This window comes from Phascolarctos cinereus, unplaced genomic scaffold, assembly GCF_003287225.1.
Source record: "Phascolarctos cinereus isolate Bilbo 61053 unplaced genomic scaffold, phaCin_HiC Scaffold_9;HRSCAF=440, whole genome shotgun sequence".
Classification (NCBI taxonomy): Eukaryota; Metazoa; Chordata; class Mammalia; order Diprotodontia; family Phascolarctidae; genus Phascolarctos; species Phascolarctos cinereus.
In genome coordinates, this window is record NW_027556402.1 from 109,483,767 (window position 1) to 109,508,330 (window position 24,564).

General features: G+C 42.3%; 1 protein-coding gene across 1 annotated transcript in view; it reads right to left on the minus strand.

The window, feature by feature from the left end:
* The window catches only part of ARHGAP10 (Rho GTPase activating protein 10), a 374,232-nt gene extending 351,447 nt beyond the window's left edge, over window positions 1–22,785 (minus strand). The window contains exon 1 of the mRNA XM_020994057.2: window positions 22,176–22,785. Coding sequence (XP_020849716.1) covers window positions 22,176–22,329 — 154 coding nt within the window. The 5' untranslated portion in view covers window positions 22,330–22,785. The remainder of the gene's footprint in view (window positions 1–22,175) is intronic.
* Window positions 22,786–24,564: the final 1,779 nt, after the last annotated feature.

Sequence of the window (24,564 nt, forward strand, 5' to 3'; positions counted from 1 at the left end):
TGGGCAAGTCACTGAACCCCAACTGCCTCACCAAAAAGCAAAAAAAAAAAAAAAAACCTACAGAACTAAATAACTTTCTCTGGTTGTATTGCTATTTTAACAAGATGTAAAAGCAAAACAAAGTTCATGTGTAATTCTTCTGGTAATTATGAGTCAGCCCAGCTCACGAGGAAACTGGAAATGGAGCCAAGCGCTTTACAATTATTATCTCATTTGGACCTCACAACAATACTGGGAGGTAGGTGCTATTATTATCCCCAATCATATTGTAAATACAACCAGAGGCACAACAGGAGAAATGCTTTAACATAAGGGATCCCTTTCTGTATGAAGGAGGGGAGAATTTTTATTTCAAAACCATAATTATGTAAAAACAAGATATCAAAAAAATTGTCTTAATAGATTTGTATTGCTATTTTAATCCCCTAGATTTTTCCCCATATACCCCTCAAACTCTCTTAGAACAAATAAAATGTTATTACATTGTTTACATTACAATAACTGATAAAGTTATTTTTATCTTTAAAAAATATAAAAATTAAAATCTGTTGCATTATGTAAAATGGGAAACAAAGTAACTAAATGAATATGAGTTTTGGTGTCACAACAGAGAATCTTGTCATTAATGTGCCTTGCAAGGGCTTTTCATTTTGATTGTCTTCCTGCTTCTTTGATAAATTTACCTCTAGTAGTAAAAGAGAACTAAACTGCCAAAAGTGGAAGAAAGCAGAGCCAGGTTACAGCTCCTTGTAGCCTTGCAGTGAGCAGCCCACACCCAAAACACAGCAGGCCAGGCCATTCCAATCCCTCTGGGAGAGCCACTCCTTCACTGGCCACTAAGCAACATGGTTTCTGTATCATTGTTGATGCATCTTTTGGGAACGTTGCCAGGGGGTTGCTGAGCTCACAGAAGTAGACGGAGAACACTGAACAGACTGTGAGATCTTGGGCAAGTTGCTTCCTGTCTCTGAAGCTCAATTCCCTCACCACCAAAATAAGATTAGGTGATCTAGTCTGGATCCTTCTATTAGCAGGTCTCCTTCAGTTCTTGTAAGGTGCTGTGTTCTATGAGCAAAGCATTAGTAGCTCAAAAGAAATTCAAGAGGCCCACATTTAGAGAACCTACCCCAAATGTTCACATGGACTGTTTGTGCCTGACCTGTGGTAGAGCCTTCCAAACTTTGAATTGGTCTGAGCAGCCACAGTCGGACACTGTACCTTGACTCTAACATAGTGACTTCATGGGACCAACAACCATTGAGTTCTTGCCCCAGTAGAATGTAAGCATCTTGAGGACAGGGCTCAAACTGCCTTTTCATGATAGTTTTTTGTTCATTTGTGAATTTTAAAAGGGTGACTTTAAAAGAAAACAATCTTCCCCTGCAAGTCACAGCTTCTTTTTCTTATTATCTTTTTTTTTTCTCCCTCGGCTCACATTAGGACCAAAGTGTTTGATTTACAACCAAGGAAACATTTCTGGGAATGTTTAGCATGATCTAGTGCAAATAACACTCCACTTTTATGGCAGTAAAGAACTGGAGGGTGCCCAAAGACTGGGGAACAGCTGAAGAAATCGTAAAACATGCCAGCAATGTCACATTATTGTCGTAAAGAAGTCCAAGCATCTTTGGGAGGCATGTGTGGATTGATGCAAAGCAAAGAAAACAGAACCAGAAAAACAACTGATACAACGCCTACAATAATGTAAAGGAAAACAACATTAAGATGTTGAATTTGAAATACTTTGAAATACTTACACAATGGTGATCAATTCCGTAACTAATTATGACTCCAAAAGACTCATGATAACAAAGCTTCCGGCCAGGGAGATGGTATAAGGCTACTTAACTGAAAGACAGAAATCCCTTCCTAGTCCCACTGGAGATAAGGTCCACAGCTCTGTTCAGCAACACTTATAAGTGCCCAACCATGGGCGATCCAGCCGGACCATGGGCAAGGCAGGTATGTGGGAGGCAGCATAGTAGAGGGAAGAAGAGCTGGCCTTAGAGACAGGAAAATATTGGTTGGAGTTCTGCCTCTGACACATACTTGGCAGGAAGCCCCTAAGCAAGTGGCTTAACTTCCCAATGCCCCAGGCCAGTCAGGCTGCCGGCAGAACAGGTGTCAATCTGTATTGAAAGAAGGCTTCCTTACTGGGAGCTCCCTAAGTCAGTTAAACCAGAAATCCAGTTTTTAGTTTTGTTTTGAATAAGCAAGGCAAAAAGCAAACATCCCCATTCCCAGTCCTCAACAAAGTTATGTCCTATCTGGGTGCATGGGGGGATAGGGAGGGATATATATAGTAACAACAATGATAATTAAAAACAGTAATAATATTTGTTATTCCTATTATATGCCAGGCATTCTTTAAACTACCTCACTTGATCATCGCAACTCTGGGAGGTAGATACTATTATTATCCTCATTTTACAATTGAGGAAACTGAGGCAAACAGATATTAAATGACTTGCCCAGGATTATACAACTACTGAGTGAATTCAAGTCTTCGCGACTCCCAACTCAATACTACCTAATGTACCACCCAGCTGTCTCAATACATACTTATACATAAAATACATAACTAATAATTAATAGCAGTTAACATTTTTATGGCATTTTAAGGTTTGCAAAGCATTTTTACATGTTATTAGCTCATTTGAAAGATAGGTAAATATGAAGTAATTTGAAAGGTCTAGTAACTTACTATGAACTACGAGGAACTAGGACGGCACTCATACGACACAGAAAGTCACAGGAGTCAAGTACTCAGACCATGGATGGATGGCGCTGCTTCAGACTGCTTTGTCTCCTCTCCACACACTCTTCAGGCCTCCTCCTAAATTAGGAACTGCCGACAGAAGCCAAACCAGGCTATGCAGCAGCCCCTCTGGGACGGTTTGCCCTCCAGGGTCCAAATCCCAGCTCCAACAATGAGAATGAGTCTACGAACGAGACCTTAAGTGGTAAGAGAGAACAGCTTCCCAAGGAAAGAATAGACAGGTAGAGAATTCTGGCTGAACCAGAGAAATGGACCTTGACAGTCCCTTCTTGCAATGGCAACCACACCATAAAGAGATGGGATTCCTTTCGCACAGAAAAGGGGGAGGGTTGGTTGGTTTTTGTTTGTTTAAAAAGGAAGAACTAAAAAGCTTTCCCAACACTAAGCACCACCTTGCTAAGCATGTAAATTATCATCCTGTTAGGGTAATTAAATAAAACAGGCCATGGCTTTTAAGTGGTTTAAAAAGAAGCCAACTAAGACATGCCAGCCACTGACTGAAAAAGATTTTTATCTAACATAAGGACTCCATGTCCTTATGAGCATCATTCTGTTCTTACATCATCTCTGCCCTTTCCCTTTTCAAATGTTAGAACTTTTTGGAATTAAGAGGTTTCAATGGAGAAAAAAGAAAGGTGCATTCAGTTGTGGGTACCACTCTTAGGAAAGGCACTAGGAACCCATCGTGTCCAGGAGGCCAATGGGCAAAATGAAAGCTCTTCAAATCATGCTAGATGAAGACCAGAAAGAACTAAAGATGTTTACCAAGCCTGAAAGAGAAATGACTTGGGGAGGCAGGGGGAAAAGATAAATTAGCTGTTTACAAGTATTTGAAGGATACTCACATGGCAAAGAGATTAGGTCAGGGGTGGGAAACCTGTGCCCTCTAGGTCCTCAAGCGTCCATGAGGCTGCAGGTTCCCCAGCTCTGGATTAGGCATTGGTATTAAGCTGGTTCTGCTTGGTCTAAGCAGCAGAACTCAGAACAACATACAGAAGCTACAAGGAAAACACACACACACACTACATAGGCTATACATACAGTGAAAAGTTCTGGAAAAGAAAAATGTACTGCCTGGGAAGGAAATGGGTTTTCTCCTCAGTGGAGAGTCTCTGGGCAAAATCTCAAAATCTAGACAATCATTTGTCAGCTATATTGTAAGGGAGATCTGCTATTCAGGCATAAACAGGTATTGTACTTTATTGGCCCCCAAGGACCTACCCAACTCTGAAATTATTGATTCCACATTTATGAATAATAACAACAATAATAATAGCTAACATTAATATAGCCCTTGCTATCTATGCCAGGCACTGTTCTCAGCACTTTACAATTATTATCCCATTTGGTCCTCATAACAATCCTGGGAGGTAGGGGCTATTATTATCTCCCTTTTATAGCTGAGGAAACTGAGTCAAACAGAGGTAAAGTGACTTGCCCAGGGTCACACAGGTAGTAAATGTCTGAGGTGAAATTAGAACCCACGTCTTCCGACTCAGGATAGGTACTCTATCCAATGCGAGACCTCGTTGCCCCAAACTGTTTAAACTTGGCTTGCTTCTTTGCCTCTTTTTGGTCCTTATGATCCTGACATCTGAAGAGGTATTTTCATCATTCACACTTCCCAAACAAGAGAAAAATATTACAATGTTGTCAAAGTTCTCCAAGTTTCAGTAATTCATCATTTAAAAAGTTTTTCCTACAAAATATACCAATACATGCCTATAAAATTCATGCTGAAATTCAGTGGCTCCCCACTGGTCTTTTTTTTTTTTATTAACACACATACATTTACTTGTCTTCTGGCTTGCTGAAGCAGTAGGTTAGACAACACTTGCCACAATGTCTGACACAATGGCTAGCCATAAAGACCCCAGTACCACATTCATCAGAAGGGCCCTCTCATCAAAGGCGCCTAATCTTGCCATTCTCATCAACCTTAACAGTACTTCAGAACTGCAAGCTTCACCTTCTTTCTCTTATGCTTGTTCTTTTAGGGAGTGGTGTAAGACATCTTCTTTCTCTTCTTGGCACCACCATGAAGCCTCAGAACAAGATGAAGGGCAGACTCCTTCTGAATGTGGTAGTCAAAGTTCATCCATCTTCCAGTTGCTTGCCCACAAAAATCAATCTTTGTCGATCAGAGGGAATACCTTCCTCATCTTGTATCTTGGCCTTGACATTTTCAATAGTATCAGACGGTTTGATCTCAAGGGTGACAGTCTTTCCCCTCAATGTCTTCACGAAAATCTGCACCTTGGCACTGGGTCCACCCATTGATGGTGGCCCCACTGGTCTTTTTATAAGAAAGCCTGAACTCCTTAGCCAAGCACTCCACTCCTGCCGCAACCTAACTCCAACACACCTTTCACACTTTTAACAGCTTTCTCTTACACTGACTAATGCCCTTTCTGGACAACCATTTACCATTCTGAATTCCTCCAATCCTTTCCATCTCTCACATTTTATTTGCACCTTTCTCTATGCCTGAGATGCACTCCTGACTTCCACTCAATCTCTGGCCTGTTGAAATCACACTCATCCTTCAGGGTCCAGCTTCAACAACTCATGCTTCTCTTCTCCACCCTAGAACATAAACTCTTTGGGAATACCAATTGTCTCATTCCTTGTACTTGCATCCCCAGCACCTTGGTCCATAGTAGAAGATGGATAAATACTAGTTGGTTGACTGCCCTAGTTAGAATTAGCAAAGCACCAGGCCTGGCATCAGGAAGATCCTAGTTCAAATCCTGACTCAAGACACTTACTAGCTATATAACCGTGGGCAAGTTACTTAATTAATCCTTTTTGCCTCAGTTTCCTCATCCATAAAATGAGCTGGAGGAGGAATCAGCAAACTAGTCTAGTATCTTTGCCAAGAAAAATGGAGTCATGAAGCATCAGAAATGACTAAACAAAAACAATCTCTCCTACCCCTACCTTCTCACGGCACATCATGTCTCCCCTATGTACTTTTTTCATACCCTTTTTTTCATGAATTAGCTGCATTTTATTTCACCTAGCAGATTATAAACTCTTGAAAATAGACATTTATCTTTATATCCCCCAGAGCCCACACATCCATAATATATGTTTATTTAATTAATTTGATATAATCATGTTTACATGAAGGGATCACCCAAGTCAAGTGTGTAACATAATAGACAGAACTTTGGCCTAACTATTTGGAGGAACTGGGTGCCAGTCTCTAATAGAGACCTTGGTCATAACCAAAATAGGCTCTGGGCACAAACAAAGGTTAATTAAGGTGATATAAGGCCTTCAAGTTGCTCACACAATAGTAAAGGGTTATGAATCGTACTAGTGCAAGTGGATAGAGAACCAGGCCTAGAATCAGGAACACTCATCTTCAGAATTCAAACCTGGCCTCAGACTCTCACAAGCTGTATGACCCTGGGCAAGTCACTTCACCCCGTTTGCCTCAGTTTCCAAATAAGATGAGCTGAGAAGAAAATGGCAAACCACTCCAGTACTTTAGCCAAGAAAACCCCAAATGGAGTCACAAAGAGTCAGACAAGACTGAAAACAACAGAACAAATGACTCCTGCACAAATCTCCTCTTCCATCAAATGAAGAGGTTGATCGCATCTATTTCTTAACTTTCTAGACAACAAGTCTATATAAAGTAAAAGTTTTAATTCATTTCATTAGGCATTTATTAAGCATCTACTGTCTACCAGGCACTGGAGCTATGAAGACAGAAAGGAAATCAGTCTCTACATTCAAGTTTATCTTCTCCTGGGGGAGCATAACAATGTACACAGATTATAGCTAGAAGGCCCAGTAAAAAAAGCACTGGGCTCCAAGTCAAGAAAACCCAAAGTCAAATTCCACCTCAGTTTTGAGAACCCAGTCACTCCCCCTGTGTTTGCCTCAGTCTGCTCAACTGCAAAATGTGGATAATTAATAGCACTGACCTCCCGGAGTTGTTGTGAGGATCAGATGAGAGAATATTTGTAAGGCATATTTAGCACGGCATCTGGCACACAGCAGGTACTACATAAATGCTAGCTAGTATTATTTCAGAGCAACTGGGGGGGGCACTAATAACTTGAGAAACAGGATAATTCTCACCCGGAAACCTGAGCTGACCCCTGAAAGGCAGCAAGGGATTCCAAGAGCTGACGGTGAAGAGGTTGAACATTTTAGCCATGGCAATACCCCAGGAAAGTCCCAGGGGCATGTGAGAGGCAGCAAAATAACCATACTTCAGAGACAGACTATTAGAAAAAAAATACAAACCACCATCAGATAAAATTGAATTATTTATCCTGGAAAAGACTTTTTAGATTGGAACATTTATATAATGCTTTATCCTTTACATAAATTACCTCAGTTGCTCCTCTCAATCCCCATGGGAAGTTGGTGTCATTATTGATGCCCACTTTACAGCTGAGGAAGGTAAGTTTAAGAGAGAGTTAGTGGGTTGCCCAAAGTCTCACAGCCAGCAAGCACCTGAGGTGGGATTTGAACTCAGGTCTTTCTGACACCAAATCCAATATTCTCTCATGCCTCTTGGCTGTCCATCGTCATCCTATTTCCAAAAATTAACAGCAGACGGCACTAATCCTCCTAGAAATCCCTCATCCACAAATCCTTCAGACTGTCATCTTACACCCATGACAGTTTACATTCCTGAAACAGACACTTCAGACTGAAGTGCTCTGTTTTCCAAACAATATTATAATAGAGGGTTATGCTCCTCAAGAAAGGCCCAAAAATTTATGGAAATGGCTGCACACATCGTAATGAACTATAAAACTGTGGGCTTGCCAGCATCCAGCTTTCTAAAGCGTATGTCCGCATTAAGCAGCAATATAATAACCAATCCCATAAAAACTAAAATAATGACAAGTTAAAGTACTTTGCCAGATTCTTACTTCAGGATTCTTGCCCTTCAATTTTATTCCTGTCCTCAATTTCTCATACCAATCATTTCCCAATTATATGCCCCTCCCCTCAAACCCACAGGATCTTCCACCATCACAATGAAAAACAATTAAGCTAAATCAAACATGGCAGGGACCTAGTGGTAAGAGCAAAATTCGGAAAAGGCAATCTCTACAGAGAGGAGGAAATAGTGTTTAATTATCTGTCAGCTAGAACCAAAACTGGTCACTGCATTTAACCTGAGACCTATGCCTCAAGATTAATGTTTTCATTTGCATTATTGTAGTGATCGGATGGGACAGCTAGATGGGCAGTTCTCTAGGTGAGACCCTAAGTTACAGGTGGCTACTGAAATCACTGGTTCTTGGAAGGATGGAGGGAATATCTTCCCAAGGCCTTATAGCAGACAGTAGGTTCAGGAACAAGAAAAAAAAAGAAAGAAAGAGGATGTCCATGAAAACTGACAGAACTCTATCATATATTCTTTTTTTTTTCCCCCTGAGGCAATTGAGTTAAGTGACTTGCTCAGAGAGCTGATCATGGAGTCAGGAAGACCCGAGTTCAAACCAGGCCTCAGACACTTACTAGCTGTGTGACCCTGGGCAAGTCATTTAACTTCTGTTTGCCTTAATCCACTGGATAAGGAAATGTAAGCCACTCCTGTATCTTTGCCAAGAAAACCCCACAGACGGTGTTGGTATGCTATGTGTCCACAGGGTCACAAAGAATACGACTGAACAACAGTGCCTGGACATGTTGTTCCCATGGCTCTGCTGTGTTTGATCTAAATCAGTTCATACAAACCTTCTCATGTGTCTCTGAATTCCTCATAATTGTCGTTTCTTTTTTTTTTTAATTTTTTTTTCCATATGCTTTTGAGTTGAAAATATGGAGTTGAAAATGTTTCTCCCTTTTTCTCCTTCCCACCCTCTCCAAGACGGCGCACAATCTGACATAGGCTTTACATTTACATACCCATTAAACATATTTTCACATTAGTAAGTTGTAAGTAAAAATTAAAACCAATAGCAGGAACCATTGAAACAAAACTCAACAGAAGGTAAAAATAAGTGATAGCGATTCGACTTCCCTAGTTCTTTCTTCGGATGTGGACAGCATTTTCCATCACAAGGCCTCTGGAGATGTCTTAGATCCTCATAATGCTGAGAAGGGTTCAGTTTAACATTCTTAGTCATTGCATAACGTGGCTGCTATTGTGTACAAAGTCCTCTTGGTTCTGCTCACTTCACTCAGCATCAGACCATATGAGTCTTTCCAGGTTTTTCTGAAGTCAGCCTGTTCATCATTTCTTATAGCACAACAGTATTCCATTACATTCATGTACCACAACTTGCTCAGCCATTCCCCAATTGATGGGCATCCTCTCAATTTCCAATTCTTTGCCACCACAAAAAGAGCTGCTATGAATATTTTTGTACATGTGGGTCCTTTTCCCACTGGTTTGATCTCTCTGGGATATAGCCCTAGATGTGCTATTGCTGGATCAAAGGGTATGCACATTTTTGTAGCCCTTTGGGCATAGTTCCAAATTGTTCTCCAAAATGGTTGGATCATTTCACAACTCCACTAACAATGTATTAGCATTCCAATTTTCCCACATCCTCTCCAACATTTATCATTTTTCTGTTTCATAACTGTCATTTCTTACAATGTAATCCTCCTCAATATGAATGGAATCATGACTGATATGAAGAAGCCCGTGCTTCACACATAATATATCACAGGGTTTCTACTTCATTTTCATTTTTTTTTACTACCATCAAAAAACGCTACTATGAATACTTTGGTAGACACGGGACCTTTCGTTTTTTAACTTCTTTGGACTATATACTTATAAGCTCAGGAGCAGGATCAATGGGATAAATGGTTTGAAAAGTAATTTTCCATAGACACACGCACATATATGTGTGTGTATATATGTATATATAAATTCCAAATTGATTTCCAGAAAAAGTGGACCTGTTCATAACTCTACCGACAATGTATTAATGAAATAAACTTCCTACAATCCTTCCAGTGCATACTATATCCACATTTCATCATCTTCATCAATCCTGCCTTCTTACTATAAAAAAAAAAAGTCAGAAAGCTTTGTCTTGGAAGAAGATTCTGACAAGCATCTCTGAGCAGCCTTTGGGGTGACTTAGGGCTTGATGGCTTTTTGAGAACCTGATACAGAGTTGTTGTTTTGTTGCTCTCTTTTTTCTCAATGTCAGTGTCCTCTCCAGTAAGAATCAGTATGGGTGCTTACCCTGCCTAATTCACACCACCTCAACCTCCATTTCCTTAAATACTGCCTCTGACGCCTGGAAATGTGGAACAGTTTCACTTATTTGTTCTTACGTGATACAAATGTTTAGTGAATTTAATTTATTATCAAGGTACCCCAAAACAGGGCCTAATCTCGTCTTTCCTTTGCTCTTCAAGGACAAGCAGTCACTGGTCAGCTCACTGGTCAACTTCAATAGCTCCCCAGAATTGGCTCATCTTTATATCAGTCATGATTCCATTTAGATTGAGCTATCCTTAGAAATCAGTATTGAATTCTAGATACAATCTCTTCCAGAACCGATGAGATTGGAATTCTTTAGTCTCCCTTCAGTATTCTCCAATGATTCCATCCAAGAGCATTCAAAAATTCTCAATGATTTCTCTACTTCCTTGCCCCGTAGTAGCACTGATAGCTAGGCTAAATATTAGTTTAAGGTCATGTCTCAAAAGATAACTTTTCATACACACACACCCAACCTTGGTTAACAAACTCATGTACCAGGATCATGTCCAGAAAATGCCCTTGCTGTTACAGACTATATTTGCAAGGTATTCACTCAACAAACACGTTCCAACTCAACCAATATTTATTGAAGTACTCAAATATTCATTAACCAGGGCATTAAAAGACTCAATGCTTCCTGGATATCCTCCCCTGACTTTTTTTCTCCCCCACTGTCTTTCACAGTAGTTGCAAGTGCTGTCCTAATCACCTAGACAAGTCACATCATCGAAAGCTTCCAAACTCTGGATATTCCCCAAAAGTGGGCATGTGGAGCAAGATGGAGGCCAGGAGTCATAACGAACTCTGGAAATTCAGTTTGCAAAGCAAAGAAGTCACGTAGAATCTGGGAGAAAGGAGGGATGAAAAGATGGAGGAATAGAGAAGGAGCTCACCCAAAACACAACAAAATAACAAAAATGATACCAAGTCAGGAAGCCAAGCTGTGACCTCCAAAATTTTCAGACAGCCTAGCCCATTGAAAAGTACTGTCAAAAGGGTGTAGCTGACAGAATGCTGCATGAATCACTAAATCAAATCACTTTAAACATGGGAACTGCCTGTAGTACAAAGTCTTCAAACCTGGCATTTCCTCCACCATCATATAAGAGCAAAGAGCATGTTCAGACCAAACCTGATATTTTAAAAAAAAAAAAAACCTCCTACCTAGAGGAGTTCCACAGTCCAAGATTCTGGGTACCCAGGGGATACACAATGCGGGGTTGCAATTATTTCCTTGGGGAAAAATACTGTTAAGAAGCAAAAGAGTAAGAGTACTAGCTCGGAAATCAGGAGGACCTGAGTTCAAATGTGGCCTCAGACCAAACACTTGACGATTACTAGCTGTGTGACCTGGGCAAGTCAATTGCCTTAAATTGCCTTAACTGCAATTTAAACTGCAAAAAAAAAAAGGAAGCAAAAGAGCAGTTGGGTATTTAATTTTGTCTGTAGCACAATGGAAAGAATGTTGGACTTGGAACTAGACAACCATGCATTTCTCTTATTGTTAGTGAATTGAAGCAATCTTTCATATGGCGTTGATTGATTATATTTTATCTTCTAAAAATTGTTTATTCGTATCTTTTGATCACCTAACTACTGGAGAATGACTCTTGGCCTTATCCAATTGTATTGATTCCCTATGTATGTTAGACATCAGTGTTTTATCAGAGCTATTTAATGCAATAGTTTTACACACACACACACACACATACACACACACACACATACATATATAACCCACACACAAAAAAAACCTTTCTATTTCAAATGCCTAGATATGCCAAAGCTCTTTAATTTAATATAACTGAAATTGTCTACTACATAATGTAATAGAAAGGGTCCTGGATTTGGGGTCGGAGGACCCAAGTGTGAATGTTCATTCTGCCTTTTATTCCCTTTAGGGATGCCAAATACTAGCTTGCTACCTGGCTTCCAGAAACTGAGCCAGTAACTCTGGCCCTAGGAACCTCTGAATGACCTTGGGCCTGTACATATTAGCCTTTCTTGGTCTGTTTTCTCATCCATGAAATGAGGGGGTTGGGACTAAATAACCTCTAAGATCCCTTACAGCTCTAAATACTATAATAACATCTCATTATCAAGGATGACAGATATGATGATAGTGGACATGAAGTCATGAACTCTGGATTTGAACTGAGGTTTTGCTACTATAATCATAGAACCTAGAGCTGAAAAAGACCTGATAGATCATCTAAGCTAATTCTCCTATTATACAGATGAGAAAACTGAGCTTCAGAGAAATCTGAGAAATCCACCAAACTTTGCTGCCTACCTAGTTGTGGGAACAGGGCAAATCACAAAGCCTTAATTTCCTTATCTAACAAGCAGAGATAACAAACAGTACTAAATGAACACGACTTATTATCAGCAGAATTAACACAATCATTCTTTTCCATTTAGAGAAAAGTTCCATTTATGAATTACTCTTAAATAGAATTTTATTGGATTTACTTTATATGTAGTTTTTAATTTATTCACTTAATTTATTAAACAACCACTAGCAATACGTACGATGAAGATGTATTGGTACCATCTTTAATACACAGTACTGGTGCTTAAAATATGCTTAGAATAAACACACATAGTGACAGACCAGTTTCTCATCCCGACTGTACTATGCAGGAACTCTGTTCAACAATTTCCATTTCAAAAAGATACCTACAAAAGATGGAAGAATGAGCAGGGAACAGAAGACGACTGAGAAAGCATAGCACTCTCCTACAAGAATAACACCAACAGTACCAAAGCTTAAAATGAACAAGGCAAGGAAGCCAAGGACAACATCAAGAGTTGGTTTTTGTTAGGGTTTTGTTTGCTGGAGATACTGGCTGGGGTGAAAAGGCATGAGACTGCTGCCCAAGGTGGATGGAGCCATGATAATGGGCAGCAGAGATGGCAAAACTTAGATCGAACTTCTCATCTCTTCTTTCACTTCTGTTTTCTTTGCCCGGCACAATAGTCTTCGTATTGGAAGAGCAAAACAAGAAGAGCCAATAGGTCTCTAGCTGACACCCAGAGAAGCAGAGGAGACTGTAGGACAGAACCTAGCTGCCTTGGCTAGTTCGGGTCACCTGACCCAGGAACTCAAATCAATAGTAGATGTGTGTGCTAAGTCATCCGAATGATGTTAGGGAATGGGGAATGATGGGTGTGGGGAAGCTGCTGCAAGCCTGGAAAAAGACACATTATTCCATTTTCAAAAAAAGGGAAGAGAATGGAATTGACTACAGGGCAGTGACTCCAACTTTCGGCTCCTGGCACAATTTCTGAACATATTATTAAACAGACTGCTAGTAAGCCTGCATGGCTTCAACACAACAGGCCCCAACTAAACTTAGGTCCTTGTCTGACATACTAGACTAGCAGATCAGGGGAACAATGTTTAACTTGGATTATAAACCAAGAGATTTGTCAAAGACTCTCATGCTCTTCTCTTATAATTAAAAAAAAAAGGGAGAGATGGGTTATTATCGTTGGGCATATTTAAGGAAAAGAAAAAAACTAATTGAAGCTGTCCAAAAGTGAAATGGGCCACTCTTGGAGAAAAAGAAAAAGTTTCTTTAGAAACTTTAGAGTGCTTAAATCTCACTTAATTCCAAAGCAAAAACAAATTTTAGCAAACTTGTTCACTAGGATTTCTAGAAGCACCCAAGGCCTTAAAAAAAAGCAATTAAAATTGAAAGGCCCACAAACAATCCGCAAATATTCAGTAAGTGCCCACTACTGCCAAACACTGTACTTAAGTGCCGAGGATATAAAGACAAAAAAGACAGTCTCAAACAAAATCTTAACTTGCCAAAACGGGATCAAAAAGCCATTCAAAGAAAAAAATCGAACAATTTTACAACCAAAAATGAGGTACTATGATCATGAATCAAATTTTTCTCCTTCAATCAGGACAGAAAGCATTCAAGAACTAAGTTACCAGAAAACTCCCACTTGTGCCTTATATTTATATAATGTCATATTTGCACAAGATGATCAGGATCTGTAACTGGGCAGGATTCAACAGAAAGAATGCTATCTGGATATCATGAGAACACAAGAATACAAATTAAGACAGAGGAAAACCAATGAAAACCAGAACTGATGGGACTTGGGGGTTGACTTTGTCTGCTACTACCTAAGTACACAAAGACAAGGCCTTTCACTGGAGTCCTTCAAAAGAAAGAAAATCAGCAAGTTATCTATTAAGTACCTATTATGCATACCAACTAAGTGCTGGGCATACAAAGCAAAAGAAGAAAAAAAACCACCAGCCCCTGCTCTCAAGGAGCTCATAATATAACACAGGAGACAATGTTAAAAAAAAAAAAAAAACAAACAAGGTATAAGAGAGGAAAAAATCAGAGAAAATCTCAGAGAGAAGACCCGAAGATTAAGACGGCCCTTGAAAGGTTTCTTGCAGAAAGTGGGATTTTGGCTGAGACTTTAAAGGAAGCTAGAAGGCAGAAAACGAAGAAATGAAGAATCCCAGGCCTGGAGGATGCCCAATGAAAATGTCCATTGTCAGGAGATGGAACAGTAAGGAACAAGCACAGGGGTCAATGGCACTGGATCAGATAGTATATTAAGGAGAGTAAAGTAGAAAACATGGAAAGGGAGGAAGAGGTCAGGTTCTGAAGGGTTTTAAAAGTCAAGCAGATAATTTTACATCTGATTCTGGTAGTCATAAGGAGCCGCTGGAGTTTACTGAATGGGGGGATCTGGGTGACATGGTCACATCTACACTTCAGAAGATAAGGGTCAAAGGAGTGGAGTTCAGAAAAGACTTTCAGCAAGAAGATCAAGAAGAAGGCAATTTCAATAATCCAGGTGTGAGGTGAGGTGACCAGGACCAGAACAGGGGCAGTGCAAAGGGGGCCTCTACCACCCACAAGCCAAAAGAAACTTGTTGACCAAGTACCATAGGAGTTGTTCTAAAGCAGACAGCAAGCCTTCCCTAACCCCTCTTAATTTCAGTGCTTCCCTTCTTTTAATTACTTGCTATTTATCCTGAATATAACTCTCTCTCTCTCTCTGTATGTGTATATGCAATGAGAGAGACAGAGAGACAGAGTGCGCAAGTACATGTTGTCTCCCCAATCAGATTGCACTCCTTGAGGACAGCGACTTGTCTTTTACCTCTTTTTGTATCCCCAACACTTAACACAGTGCCTGGCACATAGCAGGCACTTAATCATTTGATTAGGAATTATTCCACCATGTCAACTCCTGACCTGAAGAAAAAAAAAATAAGAACACCAACCTTTAGGCAGTGGGGAGCCACTGAAGAATACCATAGTCCAATATCTTTAGTTGTTCAAGGGCAGCCATGACCTAGACCAAATCCACCTCTATGACTTCATCATCCACCATCCTCCTTCTCCCATTCTGCCCCAGGTGCACCCAACCTAAACCTTTCATTCCAGATCTGGTCTGTCACTGTCCCTGGAAGATCCTAGGTTCATCCCCATACCTACCATCCTCCTACCAGCTGGAATCTCCTCTTGCTCCATGATTTCAAGATGCAGCACTTCCGTGAAGAGAGCCCTAGTCCTCTCTAAACTCCTAAGGCATTTATTTAACTAGAACCATTTATGGTCTTGAACTGGAGTTTAAATTGTCAGCCTAAATCTTGTCTCCTCAGCTGACTGAAACATCAAAGGCCAGGCCCGTCTCAACTTCCTTGTGTCCCTAGTACAGTACTGTACTTTTCCGATAACAGGCGCTTGATAAATGTGCCGACCGATGGACTTTTATCTGGCTAATTGGCCTTTATATCCAATCAGGTCAGCTGGGAGGCTACAGGGGCTTCAAATTTCCTCAGGCACCTGTGACATAAACCATTTCTTCTAGCACACATTCACAATTAATCAGGTACTGGCTATTTTTTAAAACATATTTCAGTAGAAAACCACCAGAGTTGGGAGTAGTTAAGTCTAATAGAAGCCAAAGTAACTAGAAGAGTTTCCAGTTTTTAATTAGACAATGGAGTTTTCCCTTCTTTCTTATCCAGGTCTACTGATTTTGAACTCGTCTAAGAAAATGTGATTATCCTCCCTCCAACCTCACAAAGCTGATGTTACACATACTACAATAGGATGAGTAGCAGGCCTATAATTATGTTGACTTGGGGGCCTTCTAGGTGAGAGGTCATCATCTTCACTGCAATTTCTGGTCTTCACTGAGTGACTCACCCAGGGTCACACAGTCAGCCAGGATGGGTCAGAGGGGGAACTGAAAACCCAGGGTCTGGCTTTACCAGCAGGTGTTGCACCCACTACATCACACTGCCTCTCTTTAGTCCAAGGACTGCTTATGTTTCTATTTTCTCCCCTTCTTCCACCTCCCTAATAAGACTGCAAACTCAATGAGGCTAGGGCTCACCTATTCCCAAAGTCTCATCTCTTTGAGCAGAGAGCCCTTTGGACACAGTAATTGGGACAGAATAACAGGTGGGGGGGGCAGAGAGAATCAGGAAAAGCTTCTAGCAGAGGTGACAGAGAAGCAGATCTTGACTTCAAAAGGAGCTTCCACTTCAGCATTTCAGAGATGAGGAAACTGGAGCCCAAAGAGGTTAAAAGGATTAAATGACTTCCCCAGTGTCACACTAGTAGTAGGGGTAGACTCATAATCTGAACTCACATCTTCCAACGAACCCAGTGTTCCTGCACTATAGCTCACTGCCTTTTCAAATGAAGAATTACCAAGTCAAAAGTGAATGAATGACCCCCAAATTAAAGACACTAATTACTGGGCACTTTACATCAAAGTAACAGATATCAGTAATTAAATATGCATAATATACCATTTTCCTTTGCAAAAGGCAATGCCAAATCTCAAAGAGCATAAGGGTATGCAATACCCCTGCTATTAATGGTAGCTGACCTAATTTAATAGCAATAACTAATTTATTCTGCCTCCTCAGGCCTCTTGGCAATCTGCTCCCTCAGCTCCCATAAATTACAAAAAGAATCAGCTGGCTTGTTGACCTTTAGGCTTAACTAATTTCAAACGGCCTGCATTCTCTCCTATGCAACGAGTTGGTTTCAAAATTCTCTGCTTCTTTATCATCCCTGTAAGGCAGAGCAGAAGAAACTGGCAAGTAACACAGCAAAGTGTCACAATGAGAGGATGCAGTTCAAATCCCGACTGCCATTTTCTGCCTAGGAGACCTTGGCCAAGTTTACATTCCCTCTCTGGGTCTCAGTTTCCTGTTCTGTAAAATTAAGGAGACTGAACTAGATGACCTTCCAGACCTATATCTAGGACCCTAACCATAGAACAGCCCCTTTAAGCAGCAGCCCCTGCCCAAGATCACATAGGTAGTTCTGAGCAAAGAATTAAGAGGGTGGGCTCAGATTCTTATAATCTAGCCACTGCTCAGATTCTTATAATCTAGCCAATAGCTCACTAATGTTCAGACTCCTTAAGAGTCTGGCCAATATGATGGATGTTCTAATAAACATTGCCTTTGGCTGAAAAAAAAAAAGAATTAAGAGGGTGCTGGTGTCCCGTCTTACAGTTTAGTACTCTTTCCACTTGCTTGGGAATCAGAAGTAAACACTGTAGGTATGGATACCATTTACACAAGGGTGGACCCAAGTGAGTCCAGCCTAATGGTCCCCAAAGTCTTCTGCCCTACGGATGTGTTCTCTCAATTACACAGGAGTTCAACAGGAAGAGAGACAGCTTCTTCAGGGTTGGGACCCTAAACGTAATCCCTTGAAAGTAATGGTTCTTATAGTAAGGAATGCGGATGCCAAGAGCATGAGCTGTGGGCTGATGATTTCAACAAAAATCACATCCTGCTGGGGAATCCTGACAGCTGTCCAGCCAGAGCCGCACAGGCTGCTGAAGTCATAAAGAGGTATGCATCCTGTTGGCAGGAGCGCCAATATGCCCTCACAAACACCTGCCTCTCACTAGCCAAACTGGCTTTGCCGTCCGCCTTCCTCACACCCCCTCAGGAGCTGCCCTGCTCCTGATCACCTCCCAAAGGTCCAGGGCCCACCTGGCACCCCAAAGGATCTCCACCCCCCTGAGCTCTCGGCTTTCCTGAACACCCTCCTCCCCTTCTCCAGACCAAGTTCCTTTTCTGCTGCATCTTAGAGCTTTACCACTATTTGTGCACCTTTCCCCTCTCATCCCTGCTGAGCTTGATAAGGATAATAATGAGTTTGAGGTATTGATGAGGGCCAGTATCAAAAGTTACCAAATTAAGTCCCAGCACCACATTCCCTAAGGGTAATTCAGGCAATAACAGCAAACCTTGAATTGCAGGGAAACTTTCATGCCAGGCAAAAGACTAAATTTTACTTAGTCGATAACAGGAAGATACAGAAATTTTCTGAGGGGAAGAGTGCCATGCATGCCTAGATTTAAGATAGATTCTCCCGGCAAAAACTGTGAAACACGCATGAAAGGAGAAAAAAGTGAAGGAGGGAAGATTTGACAAAAAAAAAAAGATTCTGAAATAACACAGATGGCTGGTAACATGGGTCTACTTGGGGCAGGTCCCAATGGGAATAAAAAGAGAGAGTCAAAAAACATTTGGGAAATGTTTCCATCACCACCACAGTTTCCAGTTCAGATTTCTCTCCTGAGATGCGTTGTCGTTCCGTCATGTCCAACCCTCTGTGTCCCCATCTGGGGTTTTCTTGGCGCAGATACTGGAGTGGTTTGCCATTTCCTTCCCATTTTACAGATGAGGAATTGAGGCAAAAAGGGTAAAGTGACTTGCCCAGGGTCACACAGCCAGTAAGTGTCTGAGGCCAGATTTGAACTTATGAAGATGAGCCTTCCTGATTTCAAAACCAGGGCTCTATCCACTGAGGCACCTGGCACCCTCTCTGTCCAAGCCTACATTTCTGCACTAGCACCTCCAGTTCAACACATTCAAATCCACACTCACTGTTGTCTCCCCAAAATATAATCTGCCTCTTAGCGTCCTTATTTCTTGTGAATGCTCTCAGTTGTGCCAGCTCCAAAGGTCAGGGGATTCTTCTCTTTAACACACACTCAGCTTTATCCTTCTCATTCCCTGCCTTTTCACTGCAACTAACATCACCACTGGTCAGACACTCACAAGCCTCTCTCCCTCAAACCTAGTCTACTTACTACCACTGCCTACATAACCAGGTGCCAGGCCTCTGCCCACTCTAATCTAGCCTACAGAGAGCTAATAGATCAAATCTTGCTCATTCATAGCTCTGATCCAGTCACTCCCTTGCTCAAAAACCTTTCACAGATCCCCATTACCTCTACAATTCAAAATCCTTAGCCTGGCAATCAAGTCCTTTTACAACCTGGCCCCAACCTACCTTTTCAGATTTAGCATCTTATTCTTCCCTTCAGATTACTCTCATCCCTTAACATGTGCTGTGCTTTTCTTAATAATAACGACTAACATTTATATAGCCCTTACTATGTGCCAAGCATTTTATAAATATTATTTCATTTGATCCTGGGAGGTAGGTACTATTATTCTCCCCACTTTACAAACAAGGAAACTGAGGCAAATAAAGGTTAAGTGACTTGTCCAGGACCATACAGTTAGTAAGGGTCTGAGGTTGGATTTGAACTCAGGTCTTCCTGAATCCAGGCCTAGTGCTCTATCCACTCCACCATCTAGCTGCTTTGTTCCAAACGCCAGCTCAATGTCATCTCTTCCATGAGGTCTTCCCCAATCTGTATGTTCAGCATCCTACCTTCCCCATTTTTTTTCCAGCAACACCATTTTTTCAGTCACCCAGGCTCTTAATGGAAGCATCAGCCTCAACTCTTCACTCTCCCTCAACCCTCACCCCATAACCAAATAATTTCTAAGTTTTGTGGGTTCTACCTTCTCAACATCTGCTGCATCACACCTTCCTTACTCATACCACAAGCTCCCTAGTCCTGGCCCTTCTCATCTCTCACCTAGATTACTCCAATAGCCTCCACTGGTCTACCTACATGTAATCTCTCCTAGCCATCCTACCCAGAGCTACAAGCTTGATAGTCCTAAATTACAGGGTTGGCCACATCACTCCTCTGCTCAAGAACTTTCAATGGCTCTCCCTTGGCTCCAGGACAAAACACAAACTCCTCAGTTGGGCATTTAAAGCCCATCACAATCTGGATCCAGCCTATCTTTCCAGGAAGATTAAACAGAACTCTCCCTCATACACGCTCTAATCCAACCAAACTGATATACTTGTTTTTCCTCACATATATTTCCATCTTCCATCTCCAGTCTTTGGTACAGATTTATGCTCCCTTCCACATCTGTTTCTTGAAACCCTTACCTGCCTTCAAGGCTTACTCAAAAATCACCTCCTTATAGAGGTTTTCACCAATTCCCCCAGTTATTACTACTACCCAATCACTAAGTATTTATTCTGTAAATAGCCTGCATTTACTCACCCATGATGGGCAGCTAGGTGGAAAAGAGGATAGAGCCCCAGGCCTGGAGTCAGGAAGACCTGAGTTCAAATTTGCCCTCAGACACTTACTAGCTGCATGATCCTGAGCAAGTCACTTAACCCTGTTTGCCTCAGTTTCTTCATCTGTAAAATAAGCTAGAGAAGGAAATGGCAAACCACTCCAGTATCTTTACCAAGAAACCCCAAATGGGGTCATGAAGGGATCTGAACAAAAGTCATCTGTGAACAGGTATTCTCCCAGTAAAATGAAAACTCTTTTAGGGCAGGGATTCTCACTTGTGTATTTGTATTCCCAGCCTCCCTCTTCCCTTCCACCCCAAGTTCCTGAAACACAGCAGGCACTTAATAAATGTTTCTTAAGTGTTTGAGTACAGATCAGGAGCCTCTGAAATCTCCTAGCAAGTTTCTTGTGCACTTATTTTATCCTATTTTGTATTATAGTTATTTGGGTTGTTATGCCAGTTAGTTGGGCATGAGTTCTTTGTCTGCTCTACCGGGAAACTAGCTGCTAAGCTTCTGGAGTGCAGGTTCCACAAAACATGGTATGTCTCTTTGAGTCCTGATCATTTTTCTGAGCTTATGGAGAACTCAGTAAATTCTTCTTGAATTGAACTGAATTGCCACAGAAGACTTTCTAAAAATCCTCTTGGGCAAACACTTCCATCTCTTTGTGACTCAACTTCCTAATCTGTAAAATGAAGGGCCTGGATTAGGCCATCTTAAGGTCCTTCCGATTTTAAATCTGATCCCATTGCTACTCTACTACCATTGAGGTCTGAAAATTTAAGAGCAATAAAACTGAGGGGGAGGAGAAGGAGCAATGAATAATTCCATACTTGCCATCGAAATCTGGCGGGTCATGCTCTGCTCTCACTTCTAGTACCACAGGGCCCTTCCATTTTTCTAACGGAATATGCAAAGAAAGAAAAAGGGCAGAGGGAGAAAAAAATAAAGCAGGTTGGGGTTTCTGGTTTAGATACCTTCACCCAACACAGAACTATTGGAAGAAGGAGAAGGAAGATCAGAGATATGGAGAATAAGAAGCAAACATAGATATAAGGCTTTTAAAGAATCCCCCTTCCCAGAGATCATGAAGTTATTTACACTGTGAAAAAAAATGCACTGTCTGAAATATACAACAAGGCGGTGAATAGAGTCACATAAACTGCCTCTTCATGTTCCTGTCTCCACTCAAAAAGGAGAAGATATGAAACTTAGTCTAAACTGCCAAGGCCCCAAGAAAGCGGGCTTCGAATGGGGGCCACACATTCATACCAAGCCGTGTGGGTGGAGGAGCTAAAGGGGAAGGTTTCCTCACTTCTGCCGGAGGGGAAAAAAAAAAAAAAAAACCCTGAGTGAGTAGAAAGGAGACACTCCTTTCGGCTGCCGGAAGAAAAAACGCAAAGCAATTTTTCACCCCAGTGTACATCAGCTCGGCGCTTCTCTTCGCCCCATCCCTTGGCCCCGCTTTCTGCTTGGCTGCCGAGTTCCGTTGCACCCCGATCCGCCGCAGCGGATTCCAAACGAACAATTCTGCGTACGTGTCCGCCCGCCTCTGCCCCGCATGGGTTCCCCCAGCTTCTACCTTCCAGCGTTACGCTGCCTCTCCAGGGCACTCTCTGGCAAAGCCGGGGAGTCCCGGGCAGGGCTCTGTGCAATGAGCACTAAGGAGCCACAGAGCCGCTGGACAAAGCCCAGGTTCTCTCCACGCCCCTCTCCCCTCCACCGGGACCACAGGCAAACGTTCCCCACAGCTTACTTTTGGTGGCAGCAATGAGGTTTTTCCCGTCCTTGAGCAACTCTTTGATGAACTTATTGGTTTTCTCCAGCTCCGCTTCATGGGCACGAATCCTCTCCCGGAACCAGGGGCTGTCTAGGTAGCAGTCGCTGAACTCCAAAGGTTGCAACCCCATGGCTACAAAAGCTTGCCCCGGCACGCGGGTTCACTTGGCGCGGCCGCCTTTCCCCGGGAAGCTCGCTAACTCGCCCAGAGGTCAGCGCTTGGGGACCGCCTCGCCCTACTCCCCTCGTGGGGCTTAGGCAGACCAAGATTTGCAGCCTCCGAGGCCGCGGCCAGGTATGTACTGCTGAGCAGGGGAGGAAGAACCATAGGCAGAGGACAGCCCCGTCCGTCGGCGCTTGACTCCGCGCACCTGGCCCCAGACGAGCCGGCGAGCGCACTGCTAGCACCCTACTCTCCGCTGCGCGCCCAGCCAAGGCATCTCCCGCGGAAGACTCCGTCACCAAATCAAGAAAGAAAAACGGAGGAAAAGGAGGAAGGGAGGGAAATACACTGCCCAGCCAGATCCCGTCAGCCTCCGCCAGAAAATCCAACCCTCTTAGCTCCACCTCACCCCTCAGACACCTCCTCTTTTCAAGCATAGGGCTCCGCCCCCCTCTATAGAGCTCTGCGCTCCTGGCGTCCTCCTTCTCCCCGGGGCTCTGCTCACTCACTCTCTCTCTCCGCCCTCCTCCAGCTGCCGAAGTCTTCTCCCTTTGGAGACTGCTGTCTGCTCCTCCCCTTCCTTCCGATCTTTCCTCTTCATTCCTTTCCTAGTACAAACTGAGCCCCCTCCGCCCTACTCCTCCCCTCCTGGCGAGGTACCCGCCTCCCTCCCCCCAGTCCTGTCTTCTCAGTCTGTTCCCTTTATGGTGCCTCGCCCAGACTGTTCCCCCGATAAAGGGAATTGGGAAAGAGGAAAGATGAGTCTGATAGCAGTAACTGATCCCTGGCAAATGCTGTGCAGAGTTTGGAAGCAGCCTAACATGCGAAAGGCAAACACTGCTGGATTCATCTTGGGGCTGAACGTGGACGCCTTTCTCTTTTTTGTTATATTATTACTATTTACATTTTAAACCATTTATTAAGTTGCATTTCTTTCTTAAATTTCCATTATATGGACTGCAAGCTCTTCAAGGGCAGAGACCTGTACTCACTGTTTTGTTTTGGGGTTGTTTTTTTTTTTTTTGTGACTTAAGATCCAAAAATTTGTAACTGAAAGGAACCTTAGAGATCACATGGAACCCTTTCATTCACTGATGGGGAAACTAAGGCCCCTACAAGTTAAGTACGCAAATTATAAATTATAGAAAAACTGACCTCTTGGATGTTCCCTCAACTGTTGCGTGCCATGTTCCCCTGCCTCGGCACAGATACCGGAATGCACCCCCTCAGCTCCACAACTCAGAAGCCACCTCCCATCCCAAGGAACTCTTTCTCAGTCTCCCCAATTGTTGCTGCTCTCGCCGTCCTGAAATTTTCTTGCATAAACTTTTCTGCTGTGTCTCCCTAGAATGTAATCTCCTTTAAGTCTGAGTTTCATTTTTATTCTTGTATCCCCTGTGCCTGCACATGGTTCTGTGATGTCACTTATGTGGGTTTCCCTACTAAGGACACAGAAGGCAATCGGATCCTTGATTTCCCATTCCATGTGATTCTTGTCTATGTCTTCCCTTAACTCCTCCGTGGAAAAACCAGCGGACAGATTGGAGGCTTTTCCTCTGAACCTCTTGACATTGAATGGACACTCATGGGGCACACAGGCCTCATACTGCCTATTCATCACTCTTGCTACCTGACTAGCCCAACTCCTTTGTCAACAAGATATTTCTCTGATCCACCGACCAATTAAGCATCTCTTAAGCGCCTGCTATGAACCAGACACTGTGTTAGGTGCTAGGAATACTATGATCACATCTTCTACTCCAGTGAAATTCATTGACAAAGTGGTTCAGCCCATGCCTACCATGTAACTTTCAGTCCATTTTGAATGACTTCCAACTTTAATTCTTCAGAAACTAGATTGTGTCATGACTTACAACCAAACAGTATCACCAGAAGTATTTTTTTTTTGTGGACCTATGATTTCATCAGAGGGAGGAACTCCCCAGATTGGGAAGTCTTCTGTAATCTGTAGTCTTATAGATTTGCCTGTCACAAAACAGGGTCACACAACTAGTATGTGTCTCCAGCAAGGTCCAGATTCAAGGTTTCCTAACTTTGTGATTGTGAGCTACTTAAAGGAAGGGACTATCTTTTCCTTCTTTTTGTATCTGTAGTGCTTATCACAGTGTAGTGCACATAGTAGGCACTTAATAAATGCTTATTGAAAAATGATCCAAGACTCATGGCAGAAAATGTTATCTAT